Genomic DNA, 19,040 nt, shown 5'->3' with positions numbered 1-19,040 from the left:
GCTCAGAACCAGTTGCTGGTTCAGCTCCTGGGTTGCCGAGGGACCGTGAGATCTGATTCGGCGCCAACGCTTCGGCGTTTACTTGCGCCGGATCCCAGTATGGCTTGAGCAAGCCCACGTAAAACACCGGGTGGGTGCGCATCCGTTTTGGACTTTCTCCTCTTTTTCGGTGTTTCATCATCTTCATAAATATTGATATTCTGATACCTACAAATGCACCGTACATTTCGAAACCGTTTGCATGGTTACAACTGTAAATGAATTAAAGGATACGATACTTTACGTAAATCAGTTTTGAACTGTGCATCTATATTTGTGATCACTTTTTTCAGACGCAGTTTACTTGCATTTATGTTTGCTGTCCGTAGCGACATTTAGGCAAGGCTGTATCCTGTGTCGGTGTGCCGGTAGCTGTAATATCACTATTGTAATATGGCACTGCTTTAACTTCTTCACCAGACTACTGGGCGGAAAAACAAATCTGCGAATAGTGAAGAAGTTTTTTCGAGATTCCCAGACTCAATAAAATTTATCCCACTTTTGCTTGGCATTTATGAGATTTTTGGACCTTCACTGTAATTTTCATTGCAACGCGTCTCGCTCAATGGATTTGTGGCAACGATGATGGACAATAATGAATAATTAGTTTACATAATTTAATACGGTCTGACGAGCAATATGACGAGCATCTCACCCACCATTATTACGGGCGTTTGCATTGCTCATGATCTACACCAAGGCCAAAAATTTCAGAGTGTACAGTAGTGCGATTAAATTAAAGTATTTGTTTTACCATAATAGTACGGTAAGATGAAGTTGATTAATATTTGTGCTTCAGGGGTCTGCAAGCACTGCAACAGTGGAAATGGGAAATTGATGATCCATGCTCGCATCGAATAAAGGATTTGCGGGTGATGCAACTGCTTTTACAGCTGTCTCAGATGCTTTAGAGGCTAATCGTGCATCTCCTAATTCCTGATTTAGTTGCTCCCGGTATTTGACCTGATCTGCTTCACTCGACGAATCCTTTTCTCGAGAATTTTCGACGATATCTCTCGTCGATTGGTCAGCAACTTCTTCTTGTTTCTGCTGCTTACTGCTGGTAGTTGTGGTTACTAAATTATCATCATTCCGTCGTTGCGGCTTCACTGGTAAGATACACACAAGTATAAGATAAAGGCAGTTGCAAAAATACTTACAAAACAACTTCGTCTTACAAAAAGCATCTGTGGCTGCCTTGGCTTCTTTAGGAAGTTGAACAAAGCCTACAGAAGCGCCAATGGTTTTTCGACAAACAGATGGGAGGCGATGGAGATAACCATGACCAACTTCAGCCCCTAATATACCTTCGCCTCCCCATCGCTCGGTCGGGACAATTGACACGATGCGAACCTGGTCCTCCAACGAGCTATACAGTTTCACTCCGTTTAGTAGTATGATCATGTCCAAAGAAGGTATACTTACTTATATACATAGCATTGAAATGATCCATCCAATGCGTCCAAAATCTCATCATGCAGATCCTCTGCATCCGCAAAGACACGCTCAGGCGTGCCTAATAGATAGTCAGAATCAGCTCGAAGTCCCGCACGCTCGGCTGGCGATGATTCTGCTACGCTCTGCAATGCAATATTGGTAGTTATTGTGGCAATGTGAAACTACCTTCACTTAGTGTGGCAAAAGTAGCGCCGTGTGTACGTACAAGTATGTGCAATACATGATCCTCGGCACCTTCATAGGAGTCAAAGCGAATGGTCACGCCAAGCAGACCTTTTCCCGGCCACTTTCGACTGGGTGTAAGCTGTAATTCTCGCGTAGTCTGCGCCTTCACATTGTACACTTTCAGCTGCATAGGCCGATCCTCACTATGGGCAATCAGCTCCATAAATGTAGCATCTTTTGTGTCCTGACAGCACAATTAATTTGATGTCAAACGATCGAATTCAGAATACAAGATGCCCAGCCTACCAGCCGAATGCCATTTGCCTCGAGGATAAAGTCAAAGAAGCTCACAAAGCCAGCATCAGATGCCGGTGACAGCTCCTGTATGCCGATGACACGAAAACCATAGCATTTGCCACCCTCGACAGTGTTTTCATCTTCGTCACTAGAGCGAGCTACTTCACCCAGCGACGAGCTTTCGTTCCCCATTTTTGAACTGTATTTACGAACTTACTGAATGGGTTGTACAGCGTTAAGTACGATCAAAATTAGTCATAGTTCTCGGATAAAAAGTCTCCGCACATTGTGCTAGGAAGAACGAAAGTTATTGATTGAGATATGCTTTTCGTCATAGAACAACTAGTTTTAAACCGTACAATCTACATAATATCTAGTTGAGTCGGAGATCAGAATTATTAGCATATATCTGCTCAACGCACAAGGGTATACGACTGCACGCGGTGCAAGTCACAGCCCCTCATACTCATACAAGAGGTGTCAGAATTATGAGCTATTCATCACTTATCCACTCCAGACAACAGTCACACAAAAAGAGTCGAGAGTTCCTCAGGAAAAACAGCCTATTTTTATCCTCATTTATCTTCGGACGGTAATTCCAAATAAACATTGGACATCACTGGAACCTCCTTGTAAAGGATCGACCTAAGAGCCACCTGTACTCTGATACTATTTATTGTGTCTGGGCACAATATGGGAAATGATGAGTCCATGCTGAGCCATTTGCCACCAATAGTTATGTTATGCACTGATTGGTTGAAGCAAACCGTAATTACGCGTGATAAACATATTACAAATTTGACCTCAGAGTAAATACATCTATCACTTCGAAGCGTAAATGGCGGCTATTTCGATGAACATATTAAACTTGTTTTAATGCTACAAGTGCAAGATGATATACGTGTCCAGTTCTTCCATCGACAAAAGAGAATATTAGATAGAGGTCGGACACTTCCCTTGAGACACGTTCCGCTATCGATTCCTACGTGAATTGCGTGCACAAAACGCGGTTTTTATAGGATGTGTCCCGGATACTATCAACATTATGTTAAGCAGTTCCACGCTGAGCGTTGATTTTGTTGTCATTGAACTGATTCTAGACTCTGTTGCATATGTATGCAACACATGGTAATATGTTTACGCACACAAAACATAAGATGCAAAAGAACGCAGACCGGCACTAATTCGACAGTTCAGCTTACATATGTTGCACTGATTTAATTTCAAGATGTGAAACCTAAAGAGGTATTGTCTCAGTACATCTGATAAGTCCGTTTATGTATGCGCAATACTTCACAATGCTACAATGTATCCAAGTGTTCGAGTGTCTCTGCTCTGCATCGTCTCCAGTCGCGCAGCGGTTTCAAATCGCGCGGAAAAGCCACTCAGGCTCTTGAGCTCACTGTTGCGCAATAGCGACAGCCGCAACGACAAATTGATACATACCAACCTAATTAAACACGTTCTGCGAACGTGCCGATTAGCTTCGATACCCGACCTCAACTTGAGTTTTTCGCAGTTCAGGATAGTTTCAGTGGTGTTGCGACTTTGTGACTTTCAGTGTGTTCTGATGGGTATTTTTAGCGATGTTGATTCAAGATTCCCTTCATCATAGAGCTGGTTCAGTCTAACATATGCGATGACTACATCTTTCACTTACATCTTGGCGCCCACCAGTAAGAAGACACAATGATGCTTGCTATGGTATGTTATAGATACACCGCAATTCGTCACCAGTCATTCGCGAACACAGGCTTCTATAGAAGCTCAATAATCACACGTGAACGCACTGATGTTCAAAAAACCGATCCCTCTACCAATTTTCAACATCGTCCGTTTGACCTTTCAAGAGTGATGATCACACTGCGACAGCCGGTTTCCTCTCCGTACTCTCGTCACTGGATCATTCACGATTTTGCTTGCATCCCCGTGCGTAGAAACATCTCACCTAATGAACGTTATGGCAGCTAAACTTGACGACTATGTGATCCAGAGGCGGCTTTCACCTGCTCTATTTGGCGATGTGCTTTTGTGTCAACACAAGCCGACTGGTGACCTTGTGGCCGTAAAGCGCGTGCTACAGAGCGCCGCTAATGCACAGCTCACGTTGGCCAGCAACAAAAAAGTGCGGGAGAATGTAGCACTTGAGCGTGCGCTGTACCACCAGCTTAATCGCGTAGGTGGTCATCGCAACCTTCTTAAATTACGCGATGAAATTGAATACGATGGCTACCTATACCTCATCTCGGACTTTTGTGCTCGCGGCGAGCTGTACGAACTCGTGAGTTCCGCTGAAGACGGCAGATTGCCGTTGCTTGCCATTACCAAGTACATGCGGCAGATCGCGAGTGGAGTCCAGTTCTTACACGCTAACGGATTTGCGCACCGCGACTTATCACTCGAAAATGTTCTCGTGTCAGATGATGACCAGTGCCACGTGTGCGACTTTGGGTTAGCCGCCTCAACGATTACGCCTAGCCACGAAACGGTGGGAAAACTTTTCTACATGGCTCCCGAAGTGCTGGAAGGCGTGCAATATGACGCCACTAAGGCCGACGTGTGGTCACTCGGCGTTATGCTTTTTATCATGTTGATCGGTGCGCCACCTGTTGAAACTGCATCATTATCGGACGCCAGATACAGACTCATCACGAACAAGGGGATCAGGAAGCTTATCGATCGGTGGGGACTCACAGACGATCTACCTGTTGCTGCTGTTGATCTTATTAGTAAAATGCTTGAAGTCGACCCACAGCAACGTGTGTCAATGGCTGACGTAGTTGCTCACCCATTTTTATTGCGCTGTAGCGCAATCGCAGCCCCGCAGCCCCTTATTGATCCAACATCTTTGTCGCGTGCTGTTTCACCCACTAAACAAACTTTACAGCCAGCAATATTGTGTCCAGCGGTCCCACCTACGTCCATGCACTTGACATGCCCCGAGCATGACAGCACCCAGCGCAATGGCTACCGTTTGCTTTTGTTCAAAATTCATCACTTCTTTTCGCGTCGCCAGAATGGTTGCGTAATGACCATCAATCGCAGTTCAAGAACATCCAAACGAGCGCAGATGAAGCGACTTTTGAACGCTACTTGAAGGTGGCTATGCCGTCGACTTCGGATTTGCCGAGTTCGTGGCTGTCATTCATCGGCCACACCATAACATCCTGTCCGATGCGTATGAAGTCCGCAGGACGTTAGACAGCTTGTGTATTTATTTATATCTCTGTATCACCGTATAAATTAAGAAGAGATGCAAACAAGTAGGACATGAACGCATTAAAATAGACCCACTCATCATCTAGAATTTATATCCGTTGCTTATTTAACGCCAGACGTTAGTATTTCAAAACCGAGATCGCCATTAATGGCGATAATTAACTCATAGTACAATTTTCTAGACGGCCACAGAAGTCCTTTTTGATGCGATGAGTTCATCCGTCGTATTATTAGAAGTCCAAAGCTGAAAAGTTTGAGAATTTTGGACATAGTAACTGGTATGGTCGTCTTCGTTTTCATACAGACGATTGCGCGCTTTGCAGTAGCACGTGCACACGGCCACGAAAGCCACAATGAAGATCAGCACCACGCAGCAAACGACTAGCACAATCTGCCAAGTACTTAAAGTATTACTGTGTTCTGTATCGCATAATCAATGTGATGAGCGAAACGCACAAAAATATATCAAAGTAGTAGCCTACCTTCGCTGCTGCCGCCGTTGTTACCGGTATTATTGCGAACATCATCTAATGAGGTTGAATTAGTAGAATGAATAGATGGCGACGTGCTGTTTGAGGTCGTAATAGGTGATGGCGTTGACGCATCTGTAATCGTAAGGAGCGGGCGTAAGCACTTACTAGCAAAAAACTCTTCTTTTCCTCTTAATTACCTGGGATCGAGGGCGGCGCTGATGTGACAGGTGGAGGTGGTGTTATGATAGCTGGGGGTGAAGGTGCGGGTGTGATTGGAGCAGGCGTTGGTGTGTTGACTGCCGGTCCGCTAACATTTGTTGAAGACCCTGTCGAGAAGTCACAGGTCCCGCAATCTGTGCCGTATGTGCAAATTCCGTTCCCATCAATCGCAAAGCCGTAGACAACGCCCTGCGTCTTTTCATAGCATTGGCCGCAGCTGCAGCTGCCAAATCCTGTTCGAGCTCCCTGTTGTGATCCGCTGCAAGTGCAGCCAGGGGTACCACCAGGACCAAACCCCGTGAGCTCTGCTGTGTAGCAGATCTCAGCACACTTTACTGCGTCTACTGCTGTCAGCAGCGCGTATGATAAGGAACCTGAAGCCCAATAATGTTTGCTAAGCGAGGCTTCGACAACCTTATTTGAGAAGGTCCCAATGTTTGGGAGCAGTACCAAAAAGATAGGCCACACCTGCATATTTTCTGATGTGATCTAAGCAGCTGGGCGCGCTCGGAAGTTGTAAACAAGAAATAACGGATTGTTGTCATCCTCAAGTCTTGTTGTGCGCTGTCGCACGCTTACGCGTTTGACTTAGACATTTTTAGCCAGAAAATAGTACTAACATTTCTAATTATGAGTCTTGTTCGCATAGAAATATCCTGGACATGTAGACGCTTCCACGTCCAGCAATAAGCCAGTCACGAATTCTTTAAAAACACTTCTAGCGCTAGAGAGACTACTGGCATTTAAGCCTCGTTGATCTTTATGTCCGCAAAACATTGCTGACACACATACGCTGCACAATGTAGTTCGCGCGAATAGGCATTTTTATTACTATGCGCTGAACAAAGCTTCACCCACGTTGGCGATGGCATTTAAAAAGAGGATCAAAGATCAAATCAGCTGGCATAGTCATGAATCAAGCAAGGTCAATGCTATCACAGAACCAGTATTTTCACTGGCTCTGAGTTGATTAACGACATGATCAATTCTTTGACCAATCGAAGGGGTCAACTGGACCACATGATTGTGATGAAGCAGCAGCAAAGGCAACAACGGCGGATGAATTTGATGTTTGATAGCTTCCGCTTAATTACCGTTTTAATTTTGGGAGTGTGTCGAAGATTAAGTAACGTTAAGACGTAAGGTGACGCGTGGCTGCATGGTCAATTACGCAGCAACCTTACTGCACGAGCAAAAAAGCAAAAATGTATGCGCCCTGTGCCGACGGGAAGCTGCAGACGACGTTTCGAGCCATCAGCTTCCCACTCGTCGACGAATGATTCTTTCACATGCGCATAGCTTTTCTATTGAAAGAAAACTTTGACACTGATTTACTAGCCACAAAGGTTGTGACCATTCACTTGGCTCCTTCTTGAAACGGCAGTGCCACCCCGAGCAGTGTCTTTATCTGAACCTGAACATGTCCATCCATAAAAAAGGTATCCTCATTTTACAATCTATCAAACGCTCATCGTATTGAAGCCAATTTATCATGGGACTTTTTCGCAATTACATGGACGCGATGCTATCTGCCACCTTTTCTTCTTCACGTGATCCTTCATGTGGTAGCACCACGTTGCCCAAAAAGAGCAAAAAGAAACTCTTTTCTAAGTCAGTGCTAGAACCAGTACCATCGCCTACCGCTAAAGCACAAACGATCATCCAATCCCCACCCAAACGATTGTCAGAGTTGAAGATGATGGGCACCTTGGCACCAGCACTTTTTGGAGAAGTTTTGGTGTGTCTTGATACGAGAGTTGGGCGTTATATTGCCGTCAAGCGCGTCAATATGCGCTGCGCTGAAGCCCAATTGACCGTTGATCAACATATTCAGGTGGTCGAAAGTTTGCAGCAAGAGCGTGCTGTGCATCGCAGACTTGTAGCTGCCAAAACGACAAATTTGGTGCTACTGGAAGAAGAGGTACATTATGGTGGTCATCTGTACCTCATTTTTCCCTATTGCTCGGGCGGTGACTTGTTTAATGCAGTGCGTCGCAGTCCGATGAATGGTCGTTTATTCGAAGGAACTACACGTCGCTTCATGCGTCATATAGTGCGTGGTTTGCAATGCTTGAAACAAAATGGCCTGGCACACCGCGACATTTCATTGGAAAATATCTTGCTGGATACAGACAATGTCTGTCATATATGTGACTTTGGATTAGCCTCAGAGCATGGTAAATTGCTCGCCCCCGGTAGAGTGGGCAAAGTCTGGTACATGGCCCCTGAGGTTTTTGCTGTTCGAGAGCCGTACGACCCATTGTCAGCTGATATTTGGTCTCTCGGTGTGCTGCTTGCAATCATGTTAACAGGCGTCCCACTTGTGCGGAAACCCACAAATGATGACCGTCACTTTTGTGTCTTAAGTCATGGCGGTGGAGTGCGCGAGCTACGTCATATTTTTCCTTCCAAACTTTCGGAAAATGTTTGGGACCTTATGGACAAGCTGCTCACGATTGACCCACAAAGGCGTCCAACACTGGAACAAGTTGCCGAACACCCATTTTTGTCGTTAGACTACACCAACAGCGAAGTACAAAGTGGGTGGCCTTGATTATATAACAAGTCGTAGAGTTAGTTTATCATTGTGCTTATTCTCTCTTCATTTACCCATTAATATGGGAATTTATCACTACGTATGTCTCGATGCTGCTGGTTGCTGTGCTGACAAAAAAAGGAAAAAAGCTATAAACACTAGCGCGCGCCAGCCAAAGAATACCGTGAGTAGTGCGGCAACTGCCAAATAGATCTTTGGAATAGGCCTAGGTGACAAACCCAGGACTCCTGGAATGGTCACAGTGCCCTCTAGCCCGATCTGTCGTGCAAGCCCCTGGAGTGATGGGGCACCAGTGGCTGGTGGAGGCGCTCTAGCAGTTGGAGATGCATCTGGCCCAGAGGTATGCACGGATCCAAAGCGTCGACTGAGCTGCTGACTCGACTGTGGCTGCTGGCGTGCACGCACACGTGGGTCGTCGTCTGGGACGATCTCGCCGTTGATTATATGCACCATTTTCGCGTGTACGAATGATAAGTAATGTTTCTAATCTTATTTCATGAGCTCCGAATATCAAACTCTTTTAAAGTCACCATTTTATTATGCGCTGGCCAGAAATTTGTAGCTATCAATAATATGAAACATCACGACTTATTCAGTCGCTTATTGAGCGAAAGTGAGATGAAGGTACCCAAGATTACACTAGTTAGTGAGTAGAGACGCAATCCGAAGGTTGCAAAGGCAGAATGTATAAACATGTTCTAAGAACTTATAGATTGGATTCAAATAGTGATTTCTTAGAGAAACACACCGGAAAATTTAAATCCTAATAAACTACCACTTCAAAACTAGTTGATGGTACGATGCGAGACATGATCGTTGGCGTATTGCAGTCCTCGTTGACGTCGCCTGGCAGCGGCATCCGTATGTGTGGGACTGGCACCACGTACTCGAAATGCTGAAGGTATATTCGTCTGCCCTCGATAGTCAAAAGCCATAATCTTTTCGTGCATAAGAACATGAGCACCATCTCTGGCCAAAATGCTGCGACGATCAGCCGCGGAACTTGTTAATGAACCACGCCGCGACGAGGACGCAGCAGAAGATGATATACTCAAAGCCCGTGAAGATCTGTTCGTCACCGGATTGCTCAGTCGACGTTGAGATCCAGGTGATGAGACCTCGCTAAATGTTAACGTCAAGTCTTGACGCACATTTAGTACAACGGCAGCGATGTTGCTACTTGTAATGTAATGTGTTCCTTCTTTATCACTAATTTGTTGCACCGCTTGACAAATGGAATCATAAACAGCTCGCTCTCCTGCACGTCGCAGCAATAATCGAAGCATATCGATACATACAAGAGTCCGCACGTACGGCATTGACTGTTTCGAATCTTTGGCATCAGTGAGAGCTCCATGAACTTGTATGAGCTTGCAGTTTGTGATATCGTCAATTTGAAGCGCCAAGTGTTCAAGTTTACCACGCTGTAGATGCTTAAGCATTTCAGCAAACTTTTCGTCTGTCTTCCACTCTGCTAGATTTTGTTCGTCCATAATCAAAACCATTTCATCACTTGATAACTTGTTCGCCGATAATGAACCAATGATATTGGTCTCTTCATTGTCATTGTCTCTCTTATCAACTACTACTGACTCCGCCTTCAAAAGGCTACAATCAGTTATTGGCTTGCACGAAGGCCCAGGTCTACCGGCTGGAAGCTCATCCGATAGTATATTTTGATTTGCTGCTAAAAGCTCATTAGCAGAAACAACTGGATAAACGGTCGAAGTCGTTTCAGCTTTTTCTGTTGCCAAGATTGCATTAATATTACTGAGTTCATTCACCACAACATGAAGTTTTTCCTTCCGTGGGCAATTGCCTCCAAAGCTAGAGACCATCAAAGACTCTGCCACCGTATTCGACGGTACAATTATAGATGGAGCGGTAGATTGGACGTTGTCCGGCAACTGCGTAAGAGATTCCTGCACAGATTGACGATAATCTTCTTTGTTGTTGCTTTCTGAACAATCTATGTTTCTCCATCGTAAGTCGTCTCGTTGTTCTTCCGAGATTTCCATAAGACTCCAACACACTTGGAGCTTCAGTCGTTGCTCAACCAAACGTCGGCCATCGTTGCTCTATAATTAGATCATGTGGTCGCTTTGAGACGGCGAATAAATTCCGGAATACTTTCCAGCTTTTGCTTTACAATTGAGGGCAAAAACGCCGACATGCTGCTATTTGTAAGCAATTCAAAAACATCTTCTGTACCTTGATGGTCAGCATCATTTACCCATGACGGCCGGAATCGTAATTGAAGTCCACTTGCCACTAGAGTCAGCTGAGCTCCATCGAGAAATGTTACTCTTAAATCGCCCGTTGAATCGATACATCCACATCCAACACCTGAGATTTCAACCTGCTTGATAGACTTTTCAGTATATGGAGTACAGTTCACGTCTGCTGAATCATGGTTGCTTTTGTTCAAAAAAGATGTAGCGGGTGGGTGCGTCAGTAAGCTCAACCGGTATTGAAACGATGCTAGCAGTGATTCTGGAATGGTGTCATAATGAATATATGGCAATTTACTGGCCTGATTACGCAGTGCAATCTGGCGCAATTGCAAGATTCGCAAGGCAAGACACTGGCAAAATCGAACTAGCAGCGGCAATCTAACACGGTAGATGGTACGTGCAGTAATTGCTGAGTTGGAGCCACTTTGTGCTTTGTTCAGGCCTGGAATTTCGAAGCGAAGAAATTCACCCTCCGGTGTCGTGGCTGTAAGCACACCCATTCTTGGATCGTAGCATACTCGCCACCCATTCGACACGTCTAATTCAAACGTCGGTGTTTCACCAATCTCTGTCGGTTCCTTGCACCTCCACTGCAACTGTAGCTTTGTATCATCAGCATCGTCTTCACTTCGATTACAAATCCCGAAACATGAAATTGATTGCACTTGTAGATGCATAACAACTGATATGACCGAATGAGCACAGCTCGAGTCTTCAAAATGCGGAGTTGCGTCTGCTTGGCTCATATTGTCATTTCCTCTTCCCGACTCATTGTGATCGAAAGATTTTATTGACAGTAAAGACTCGGAAAGATTGTTAATGTCTTCATTGCTTGAACTGTCGTCATCGGGGCTAGAATTAGCACTACTCGACCCTGCAGATGTTGATTGACGCTGACAAATTTTTACCTTTCTTGAAACAGCGTGTCGAGGTCTGCGCTGTTTGCTGTTCTTATATCTGCGTCGCCTTGCCATTGCTAGAACGGGAGAGCTAGCAGATGATTCTTCATATTCCTCCCCTATGATGGAGCAATTTGGTGAAGCTTGACGGCTTTTACGTATTCTTTCAGGTAATCGAGACGCAGCACGAAGATTTGAAGGTACTCGTTGAGTTTCGCTTAAAAGGTGGTGTCTGAGACTCGATGAAGAAGACATCTTCTTTTGATAATGTTCACGAAGCCACGGATGGTGTGAAATTTGTTCAGCAGATGGACGACTGCGAGGGTCCTTCACCATCGTGCAAAAGCAGCACCAGTGAGAAGAAAAGATTATCAATTCATCGTACAATTATCAGCATACCGAAGTGAGTAAACGCTTAACTAAGTCAATTGCAGATGATGATAATCCGTCTGGGAACTGAAGTGGATTTTGACCTGCATTTGCCACATTTTCCAGCGTTTCACCGACTTTGCGTCCCTCAAACGGTGGCTTTCCAATTAACAAACAGTAGAGAATGCATCCTAGAGACCAAACATCCACTGCCTCGTCATAAGGTTCATTTTCCGCCATTAGCACCTCTGGTGCAATGAAGTTTGGTGTCCCACACATGGTTACATGATTGTCTCTACAACACACCAACAGTCAGCTTCAATATTCGTATCAAACCTCTTTAGATCTCACCCAAGTCTAGTTGCGAGGCCAAAATCAGAGATTTTCACCTCTCCTGTGTCACTAAGGAGCAAATTTGCGAGCTTTAAGTCTCTATGTATTACCCCACTGGCGTGTAAATACATGACGCCTGCTAAAGCTTGACGAAATATATTCTTGGCCATTTTTTCGTCCAGTTTTCGACTTGGAAGCGTCTTAACAACAGCGGCAATAGACCTCTGAGCGCAATATTCTAGGATCATGTAGTAGTTCCGAGCATCCTCAAAGACGCTCTCTACGTGCAGTACGTTGGGATGTCGAAGCTCAGCATGAAGTACCATCTCTTGACGAATTTTGTTCTCTAACTGTGCGCGACGAATAAGCAGCTTATCAATTACTTTGATAGCGACATTGGCCCCTGAAGTTTCGTGTTGAGCTAGATAGACTTGGGCAGTAGCTCCTTCGCCTAAGAACTCGAGTAACGTGTATTCCTGCAGTATAATTTGCACTGCATGAGATGAATACGTGATTCCAGGTTCAATGTTTCAGTTCACTTACTGAAATGGAGCGCGTAGATGTGTCGGGAACGTCTACCATTTAAACGAGGGCAAAAAAACGGAATTTACAGAGTGGCTGTTGTCATATTTTGTATCACAATAAGCATTTAGAATACTTTATTCAATTGTAGAACTCATTGCCATCTGTCGATTCACGAAGATTGTTGTTGAGGAATTTTCTGGTAATAGCAACTCTCGTCCGCATAGGAGACAGTAATGAAAGACTCACCAGATAAAGAATCGGCGAAAGAAAAGTCATATTAGTAATATACTTATAGTTTATAGATTGCAGCTTAGAATCTTTTGGCGTGGCTGAACGAACAGCAAGGACCTGAATGAAAGCCTGTAGATCGAAGGTCGTAAATGAAACCCGGAGTTTGCTGCGAGCTGGGAGGTCTAAGACGTACGTCAGTCCCGAAGGTTGATGATACGTTTTGACGATACTCTTTAAACGAGCTTTTCAGCATCAAATTCGGTCCTGGGCCAATGGTCTTGGCATAAAGTGGTAAACGAAGTGCAGTTCCTTGTCTTGGTGCAGAGGAATCTTGGCCCATAACAGGTGGCAAGTTATAGATTGGACCCGGGGATGGCGTCGAATTATCCCGCAAAGACGCGCGTGAGGCATTACTGAAAATAGAGGAAGCAGCCGATCGACTTTCTGAGCTCACTTGCTTGCCACATGACATGGCCGGTTCGTAAGAGCCCGGTCCTGCGCCCGGATTAGCTCTCTTTCGAGTAGAATCCCAATCTTCGCGCGAGCTGTTTCCAAAACTCTTCATTGAACTAGACCCAATGCTGGTTGGAATATCGTAGAAGACCTCCGAACTTGCTGCACCTGATTGCCATCGAAAGCGCTGCTCTGTGGGGATGAATGTGGCAATTGTGTGGTGTATTCCACGCTTGGACGGCGAATCAAATAGAGGCGGATGGGAACTGCCGCCCCCACTTGATCCAAAAACCGATCCAGCTTTTCTGATTTCTTGTGTCATCAGTTCGGAGGTGGTCGGCGTTTGAATTTTCATCTTCATTTTGAGCAGAGCATTATGACTCGATACAAAAGCTCCGATACTAAGCTTCTATTTTTACGTAATGAGGACGGGTGGGGTTGATGTTTTAGTTAAGCACAAATTTGAGAAATCTAATTGTATCTGAGATGTTCTTTGAAAGTGAATTGCCGGTTTGTTGTCTGACTAAGGTAAGATTGATTTAAGAAATCGAGAGACATATTGCAAAAGTGGTTCACTTTTTGCGACCACTTGCTCCCTAACTGGTATGGGACTCCTTCACTACCTCGCAATCAGATTTCGACCGAGTGTTGCAGAAGCCGTTTATTAGTACTATGTGGCCCGTGGTACTACTATCAGTGTCAACGAGATCGCTACTTGCTACGCAACTACATGATAAATTTGGTGTCAATGCGTGTAGCATGCGAGAGATGCGATCACGTCACTGTTGTTGGATCACGCACAAACGAAGCCAGACTTTACGAGTGATGGATTTGATCCTGTTGAGTAACTCGTACTTAGTTTCTTCTACTTAAGAAAAATGAATAGAATTAAGTTTAAGCTAGATTGATCACGGACAATGCTTTACGGACATCTTAATTCTCACTTTGGTATTTTTTTATTCAAAATTAATAATGTAATGGGTGTACTAGGGTATCTACCTCAACTCGATAATACGGAAACAATTAAAATATACGCAATTTGTGATATATACACATCAGGTGCAGCGGGGCTGACGCAGCTCTCTCGCTTTGAGGAAGATTGGTTAAGGTTAGTGAACTTAGTTCTATACTTAGAACCAGTACGAGTGTAGTGGATCCCAGTCCACTTACTCCAAGAGTAATTACAACCTTAACCCAAGGCTAATTAACTCTTCCGTTAAAAACGTAAACTGAATTTCTCGGTTTTATTTGCTGCAAAGCCATCAATAGCTATATATATAGGTTTCGTGTTTGAACAGTAAAACCTAATTAAACATATAACTACTGGCAGTCGGGCCACGTACTGGCTTGTTGTATAAGTGTAGCCACACCACTTTGTGGTCTCACCATATGTTATGACCCACACCCTTCACACCAGGACACGTGATAACCCGTTACACTCTCCCCCATCAAGATTGTGAACACCTACAGTTCCCATTCAACTGTCGCCTCGAACGAGGCTCGCGTGTCTAAGACACCAGGACTTACTTCACGAAATCTCTGTTCAATGATCCCTGTGTCGAGGACACGGAAGACGCCCAGCCTCACTGGTTTCGAGAACGCCCGCGGGCAGAGCCCTTCTTCGTCTCCTGCAAGTGGTGCAACTTCGGACAGCACGTCCGTGGCTTCAAGGGAAGCGCAGTCCAAGTTGTCGGTAACCGTGTACCGCGCAGCGCATTGTCAGCAACAGGGTTGCACGACCAAGAACACAGACGCGATGTCTACTCCCGGCCGCGCACCGCGCCCACCACGGGCGATGGATTGGGGATTGGAAGGAAGTCGACAACGGGTCAATTACTCCTTCCCCGAATCGGACGAAGAAGAGGGCGAGGTGCTCAAGCGGCGCAACGTGAGCCCTGCTCAGACCTTGCGGACGCCGTGCCCGATTCCAAAACTCTCGACTTCCGGGGGAAGTGGTGTCAATACCAATGACCTCGACGAGGCACAGAAGCAGCAGCTGGATGCTGTCCGCAGAGCGGCTCCTATGTGAAGCACATCCACAGTCGGTCCCTGACCCTCGTGTGTATAACGGCTTCCGCTTGGCGGATATCCTACAGAAGCGAAGGTCGCGATCACTCGATCGTTGAACGTCTATGTGATCGGGCCCCCGGCCACTACACAAGTCAAGCCTGACGATCGAAAAGCTCCTGCTTGGTTCCTCAAGAAATCCTGTGGATACGTACCGCAATCGAATTCGTGCTCGAAGAGGAAGCGCTCCTGTACCAACAATGCGGGCGATTTCCGTGGTGCTTGCCGCTGGCAAAACCGCTGCGGATGATGAAGAGCTTTTGACCGATGGGTGCAGCGGCACTGTCGCTGCACAATTTACAGTTGAGCCGCCGGGACATGGACGCGCGTGTCGAACGCCATCTTCGGTTTAAATTTGCCAAACTCATGGTGCGTCGCCGACCTCCTTCGGATTGTCGCCCTGCGACGTATGGGTTGGTCCCTCATGCTCCCGTGAGCTCTGTAGTACTATTGCCGAGAAGCGCGGGGTGTACGACGACGCGGAATGTCATGATTCCTCTTATCATAAGCGTCCACGACGTCTGAGCAGTCTTGCCGAAGTGGCACCTCAAACTCCCACAAGTTCTCAAAGCTGGGCATCCATAGGTTTGATCCCTGGTGACGAAATCGACCCACAAGACGTTCCACGTGATAGTGGACACCACCATTCTCGTCGAGAAAAGTTGGCGGCGGACGATGACGACTGGGTCGATCGCTGTCCGGTGACTCACTATGCTCTTTGAGCTCTTGAGGACGAGGACCGTCTCGATTGGAACTCCGCTGAGCATCATGCTGGGTTGCATACTGCCGTGCGGAAGACATAGAGTGCTTGGAGCACTGGTTGTTTAACCTTGAAGACTATCGCGCTTTGTCGGAGCAGCTTCTGGCCGTTGAGCTGACGAACGCATCGCTTCATGCAAAGGTAAAGCGCTTGGTAGGGTTTGAGCAAGCTTACACAAAACACGGGTGGATGCGCATCCTTCCCAGGAAGTTTAGCGTATACGCTAGGCCCCGCTTGACCAAAATTTTGAAAGGTCCGATGAATAGTGGACGGAGCTTCGTCTTAAAACAGCAAACATTGCATGGGTAAGAATCTTTTTGGCATTTAATAAAACCAGGTCTTTGATCTCAAACTTTCTAAAATTTTCTCTACCTCTTCCGTCTGCATATTCTCTCTGTATGTCTTGGCTTTCAGCCATCGCATCGCGAACGTGTCGTAAGACACTCAGTCTGATAGACAGGAATTTGTCGGTGATAAGGCTGACATCAGCTAGTCGCTCGGCTAATTCTCCTCCATTAAGCCTTGAACCATGGGATGGCGGCGTCAGCGGGACGCGAAGATGAACGAGCTCGCTTACGTAAAACGGCGTGCAGCCGGTAGACAAATGGACTGAATTGTTCAGAGCGAACTCCACGAGTGGCAGCATGGCGCTGCAGCGCCTTGGATTCTCGGTGTAGACGCCGCAATGGACGTCCTCGACGACGCAATTCACGCGCTCAGTTGACCATCGGTCTGTGGATGGTCCGCTGTTGACATATCCAGCTTGGTGCCCAGCACCTTGAAGATTGTAACCAAAGCTTCCCAGTGAAGCTTGAATCTCTGTCAGAGACAACAGACTCCGGGGCTCCATGTTGTTGAGAGACACGATTCACAACGTCGTCGCTGTTCTCAGTGTCCGGCACTGTCGCAAGATGAGCCATTTTGTTCAAACGATCGACGAAGACCAACACACCCGTGTTTCCCGCCAAGCAAAGTCCAAGCTCATGGACTGCGAACACCCGGGGGTAGCGGATTGCGATCCGCTACCTCCAGGAGTACCCAAAACCTTAACCAAGGCAAATAAATACGCCGTTTTGTTTAAAATTGAAACTGAATTTAATTGTTTTTTTTGGGGGCAGAGCCATCTATATCTGAAACCTTAGGTTTTCCTAATCAAATATTAATATGCATAACTACTGGCAGTCCTGCCACGTAGTGGCTTCTTGTTACAGTGTAGCCACATCGTTGTGTGATTACATCAACTTGCGCAACCCACGCCTTTGTATGGTCACACCATCTTGTGTGACCCACCCTTTCATACAAGGGTACGTGTAAGCCCGTTACACACCTGGTCATCCTCTGCGAGAGGTGAGGCGACTGATTCGCAGTACAGTGACGCATGATATCTGCATTCACGAATGGCTTTGAGCCGAGCAGGTGAACCTTGAAGTTGACAAGTGTATACCTCATTGCAAGTAATTCCCTTCGTGAATGGGTATTTTTTCTCCGCAGCCCTGAGCTGGCGAGATTCGAACGCAATCACCCGGTCTCACCCCTCGGCGTCTGCTTGCAGCAGTGCACAGCCGATGGCAAAGTTCGAAGCATCACAGACGATACTAATAGGACGTTCGAGGTCTGGCAACACCAGTATTGGTGCATGAAAGGGGCTGTCTTTGATCCTGTCAAAAGCCTTCCGATGCTTGGTGTCCCAACATCATTCCGTATCCTCCTTAACAAAACTCGACAGTGGCCGTGCCATTTCCGCACAATTTGTGCTATACTTGTGCAAGTAGTTGGCGAGGCTAAGTCACTTGCGCAAGTCCTTTTAATTCTTTGGAACCGGCCAGTCCACAATGGCCTTGACATTAGCGGGATCCGAAGGGCGCTCGAAGGCCACGCTATCCGATGAAGCACCTTAAACAGAGGATTCCCTCGGCGCCAAAGATGCACTTGTCTTTATGAGCATACGGCTTATGCGTGCGCATGAACTCAAGCACCGCTTCTAAATGGACAATGTGGTTCTATTATTCGCCCTTCCGTACCCCGCACGACTGTGGACGAAGATGTCGTTGAAGAATGTCTGTTCATACCTTCGGTGGGGCCCGGAAAACTGCGTCACAAGATAATTAAATGTTACTGGTGTATTTGACAACCCTTGGGGCATCACCAGTCACTCCCAGAGCATGCGGCTCAGAGTACTTACCGCTGTCAGCGGAAAACCAGTCGCTCTCATGAGCAATTGGTAATACCCATCGACCAAGGCGAGTGCACTGTACTTTGTACATCCAAACATGTTGTTCTGGAGAACACCCTTCCTAGGAATCGGCGTCTGTGCCGGAATGGCGGCAGCGTTAAGCTGATTGTACGCGTGAATGTTACGCCACTTGCCGTTCGGCTTCCGGACACAAAATGTGGGTGTCGAACGGGGAGACATGCTCTCACGCACCATTCCTGCGTCGTGCTTTGCATGGAAGAGACGTCAATGTCGTCGCACTCCTCCCTGGACAAGGGCCATTGGCGAGTTACGCAGCATTTGGTTCCTGGAACCAGGTGGATATCATGACGCACACCTCGGTCCGGAGGTAGGACCGACGGCGGGTCTCTGGAGACGACGTCTCGAAATTTCGTCACCAAAGGATAGTACGGATTCAAGGGATTCCGTAGGATCGATGATTCATTCCGTGCGTTCAGCACTCTCTTGGTGACTTCCAAGACAACTTCATCCAGAAGCGATGACGAGTTTATCTCCTCGTCCGGTGTACC

General features: G+C 46.4%; 8 protein-coding genes across 8 annotated transcripts; 3 read left to right on the top strand and 5 right to left on the bottom strand.

Moving 5' to 3' along the window:
- Positions 1-703: 703 nt before the first annotated feature.
- Positions 704-2,151, bottom strand: PHALS_10659 (Golgi reassembly stacking protein GRASP65, contains PDZ domain; the record flags this gene model as incomplete). Its single annotated transcript, XM_024726122.1, has 7 exons — positions 704-729; positions 794-851; positions 931-1,148; positions 1,218-1,408; positions 1,465-1,619; positions 1,703-1,906; positions 1,969-2,151. 7 exons carry the CDS (start codon positions 2,149-2,151, stop codon positions 704-706), a joined length of 1,035 nt encoding a protein of 344 aa, XP_024576831.1.
- Positions 2,152-3,910: 1,759 nt separating this feature from the next.
- PHALS_10658 (camk protein kinase) lies at positions 3,911-5,056 on the top strand (the record flags this gene model as incomplete). Its single annotated transcript, XM_024726121.1, has 1 exon — positions 3,911-5,056. The coding sequence occupies one exon, from the start codon at positions 3,911-3,913 to the stop codon at positions 5,054-5,056; it is 1,146 nt and encodes a 381-aa protein (XP_024576830.1).
- Positions 5,057-5,356: 300 nt separating this feature from the next.
- On the bottom strand, positions 5,357-6,344 carry PHALS_10657 (Concanavalin A-like lectin/glucanase, subgroup; the record flags this gene model as incomplete). The annotated part of the gene is made up of 3 exons (XM_024726120.1): positions 5,357-5,598; positions 5,661-5,783; positions 5,849-6,344. The coding sequence occupies 3 exons, from the start codon at positions 6,342-6,344 to the stop codon at positions 5,357-5,359; spliced, it is 861 nt and encodes a 286-aa protein (XP_024576829.1).
- A 1,018-nt stretch (positions 6,345-7,362) lies between these two features.
- Positions 7,363-8,424, top strand: PHALS_10656 (camk protein kinase; the record flags this gene model as incomplete). The annotated part of the gene is made up of 1 exon (XM_024726119.1): positions 7,363-8,424. One exon carries the CDS (start codon positions 7,363-7,365, stop codon positions 8,422-8,424), a length of 1,062 nt encoding a protein of 353 aa, XP_024576828.1.
- A 78-nt stretch (positions 8,425-8,502) lies between these two features.
- PHALS_10655 (uncharacterized protein) lies at positions 8,503-8,880 on the bottom strand (the record flags this gene model as incomplete). Its single annotated transcript, XM_024726118.1, has 1 exon — positions 8,503-8,880. One exon carries the CDS (start codon positions 8,878-8,880, stop codon positions 8,503-8,505), a length of 378 nt encoding a protein of 125 aa, XP_024576827.1.
- Positions 8,881-9,212: 332 nt separating this feature from the next.
- PHALS_10654 (plk protein kinase) lies at positions 9,213-12,844 on the bottom strand (the record flags this gene model as incomplete). Its single annotated transcript, XM_024726117.1, has 5 exons — positions 9,213-10,505; positions 10,577-11,887; positions 11,960-12,224; positions 12,281-12,738; positions 12,806-12,844. The coding sequence occupies 5 exons, from the start codon at positions 12,842-12,844 to the stop codon at positions 9,213-9,215; spliced, it is 3,366 nt and encodes a 1,121-aa protein (XP_024576826.1).
- A 97-nt stretch (positions 12,845-12,941) lies between these two features.
- Positions 12,942-13,943, bottom strand: PHALS_15452 (uncharacterized protein). Its single transcript, XM_024726116.2, has one exon. The coding sequence runs from the start codon at positions 13,830-13,832 to the stop codon at positions 13,098-13,100; it is 735 nt and encodes a 244-aa protein (XP_024576825.1). The 5' UTR covers positions 13,833-13,943; the 3' UTR covers positions 12,942-13,097.
- PHALS_15451 (uncharacterized protein) lies at positions 12,942-14,403 on the top strand. The gene has a single exon (XM_036407444.1). The coding sequence runs from the start codon at positions 14,144-14,146 to the stop codon at positions 14,342-14,344; it is 201 nt and encodes a 66-aa protein (XP_036263146.1). The 5' UTR covers positions 12,942-14,143; the 3' UTR covers positions 14,345-14,403.
- The last annotated feature ends 4,637 nt before the right edge of the window (positions 14,404-19,040 follow it).

The sequence above is a fragment of the Plasmopara halstedii genome (genome assembly GCF_900000015.1).
Source record: "Plasmopara halstedii genome assembly, contig: Scaffold_525, whole genome shotgun sequence".
Lineage (NCBI taxonomy): Eukaryota > Oomycota > Peronosporomycetes > Peronosporales > Peronosporaceae > Plasmopara > Plasmopara halstedii.
This window is presented reverse-complemented; position numbering and strand designations above follow the sequence as displayed.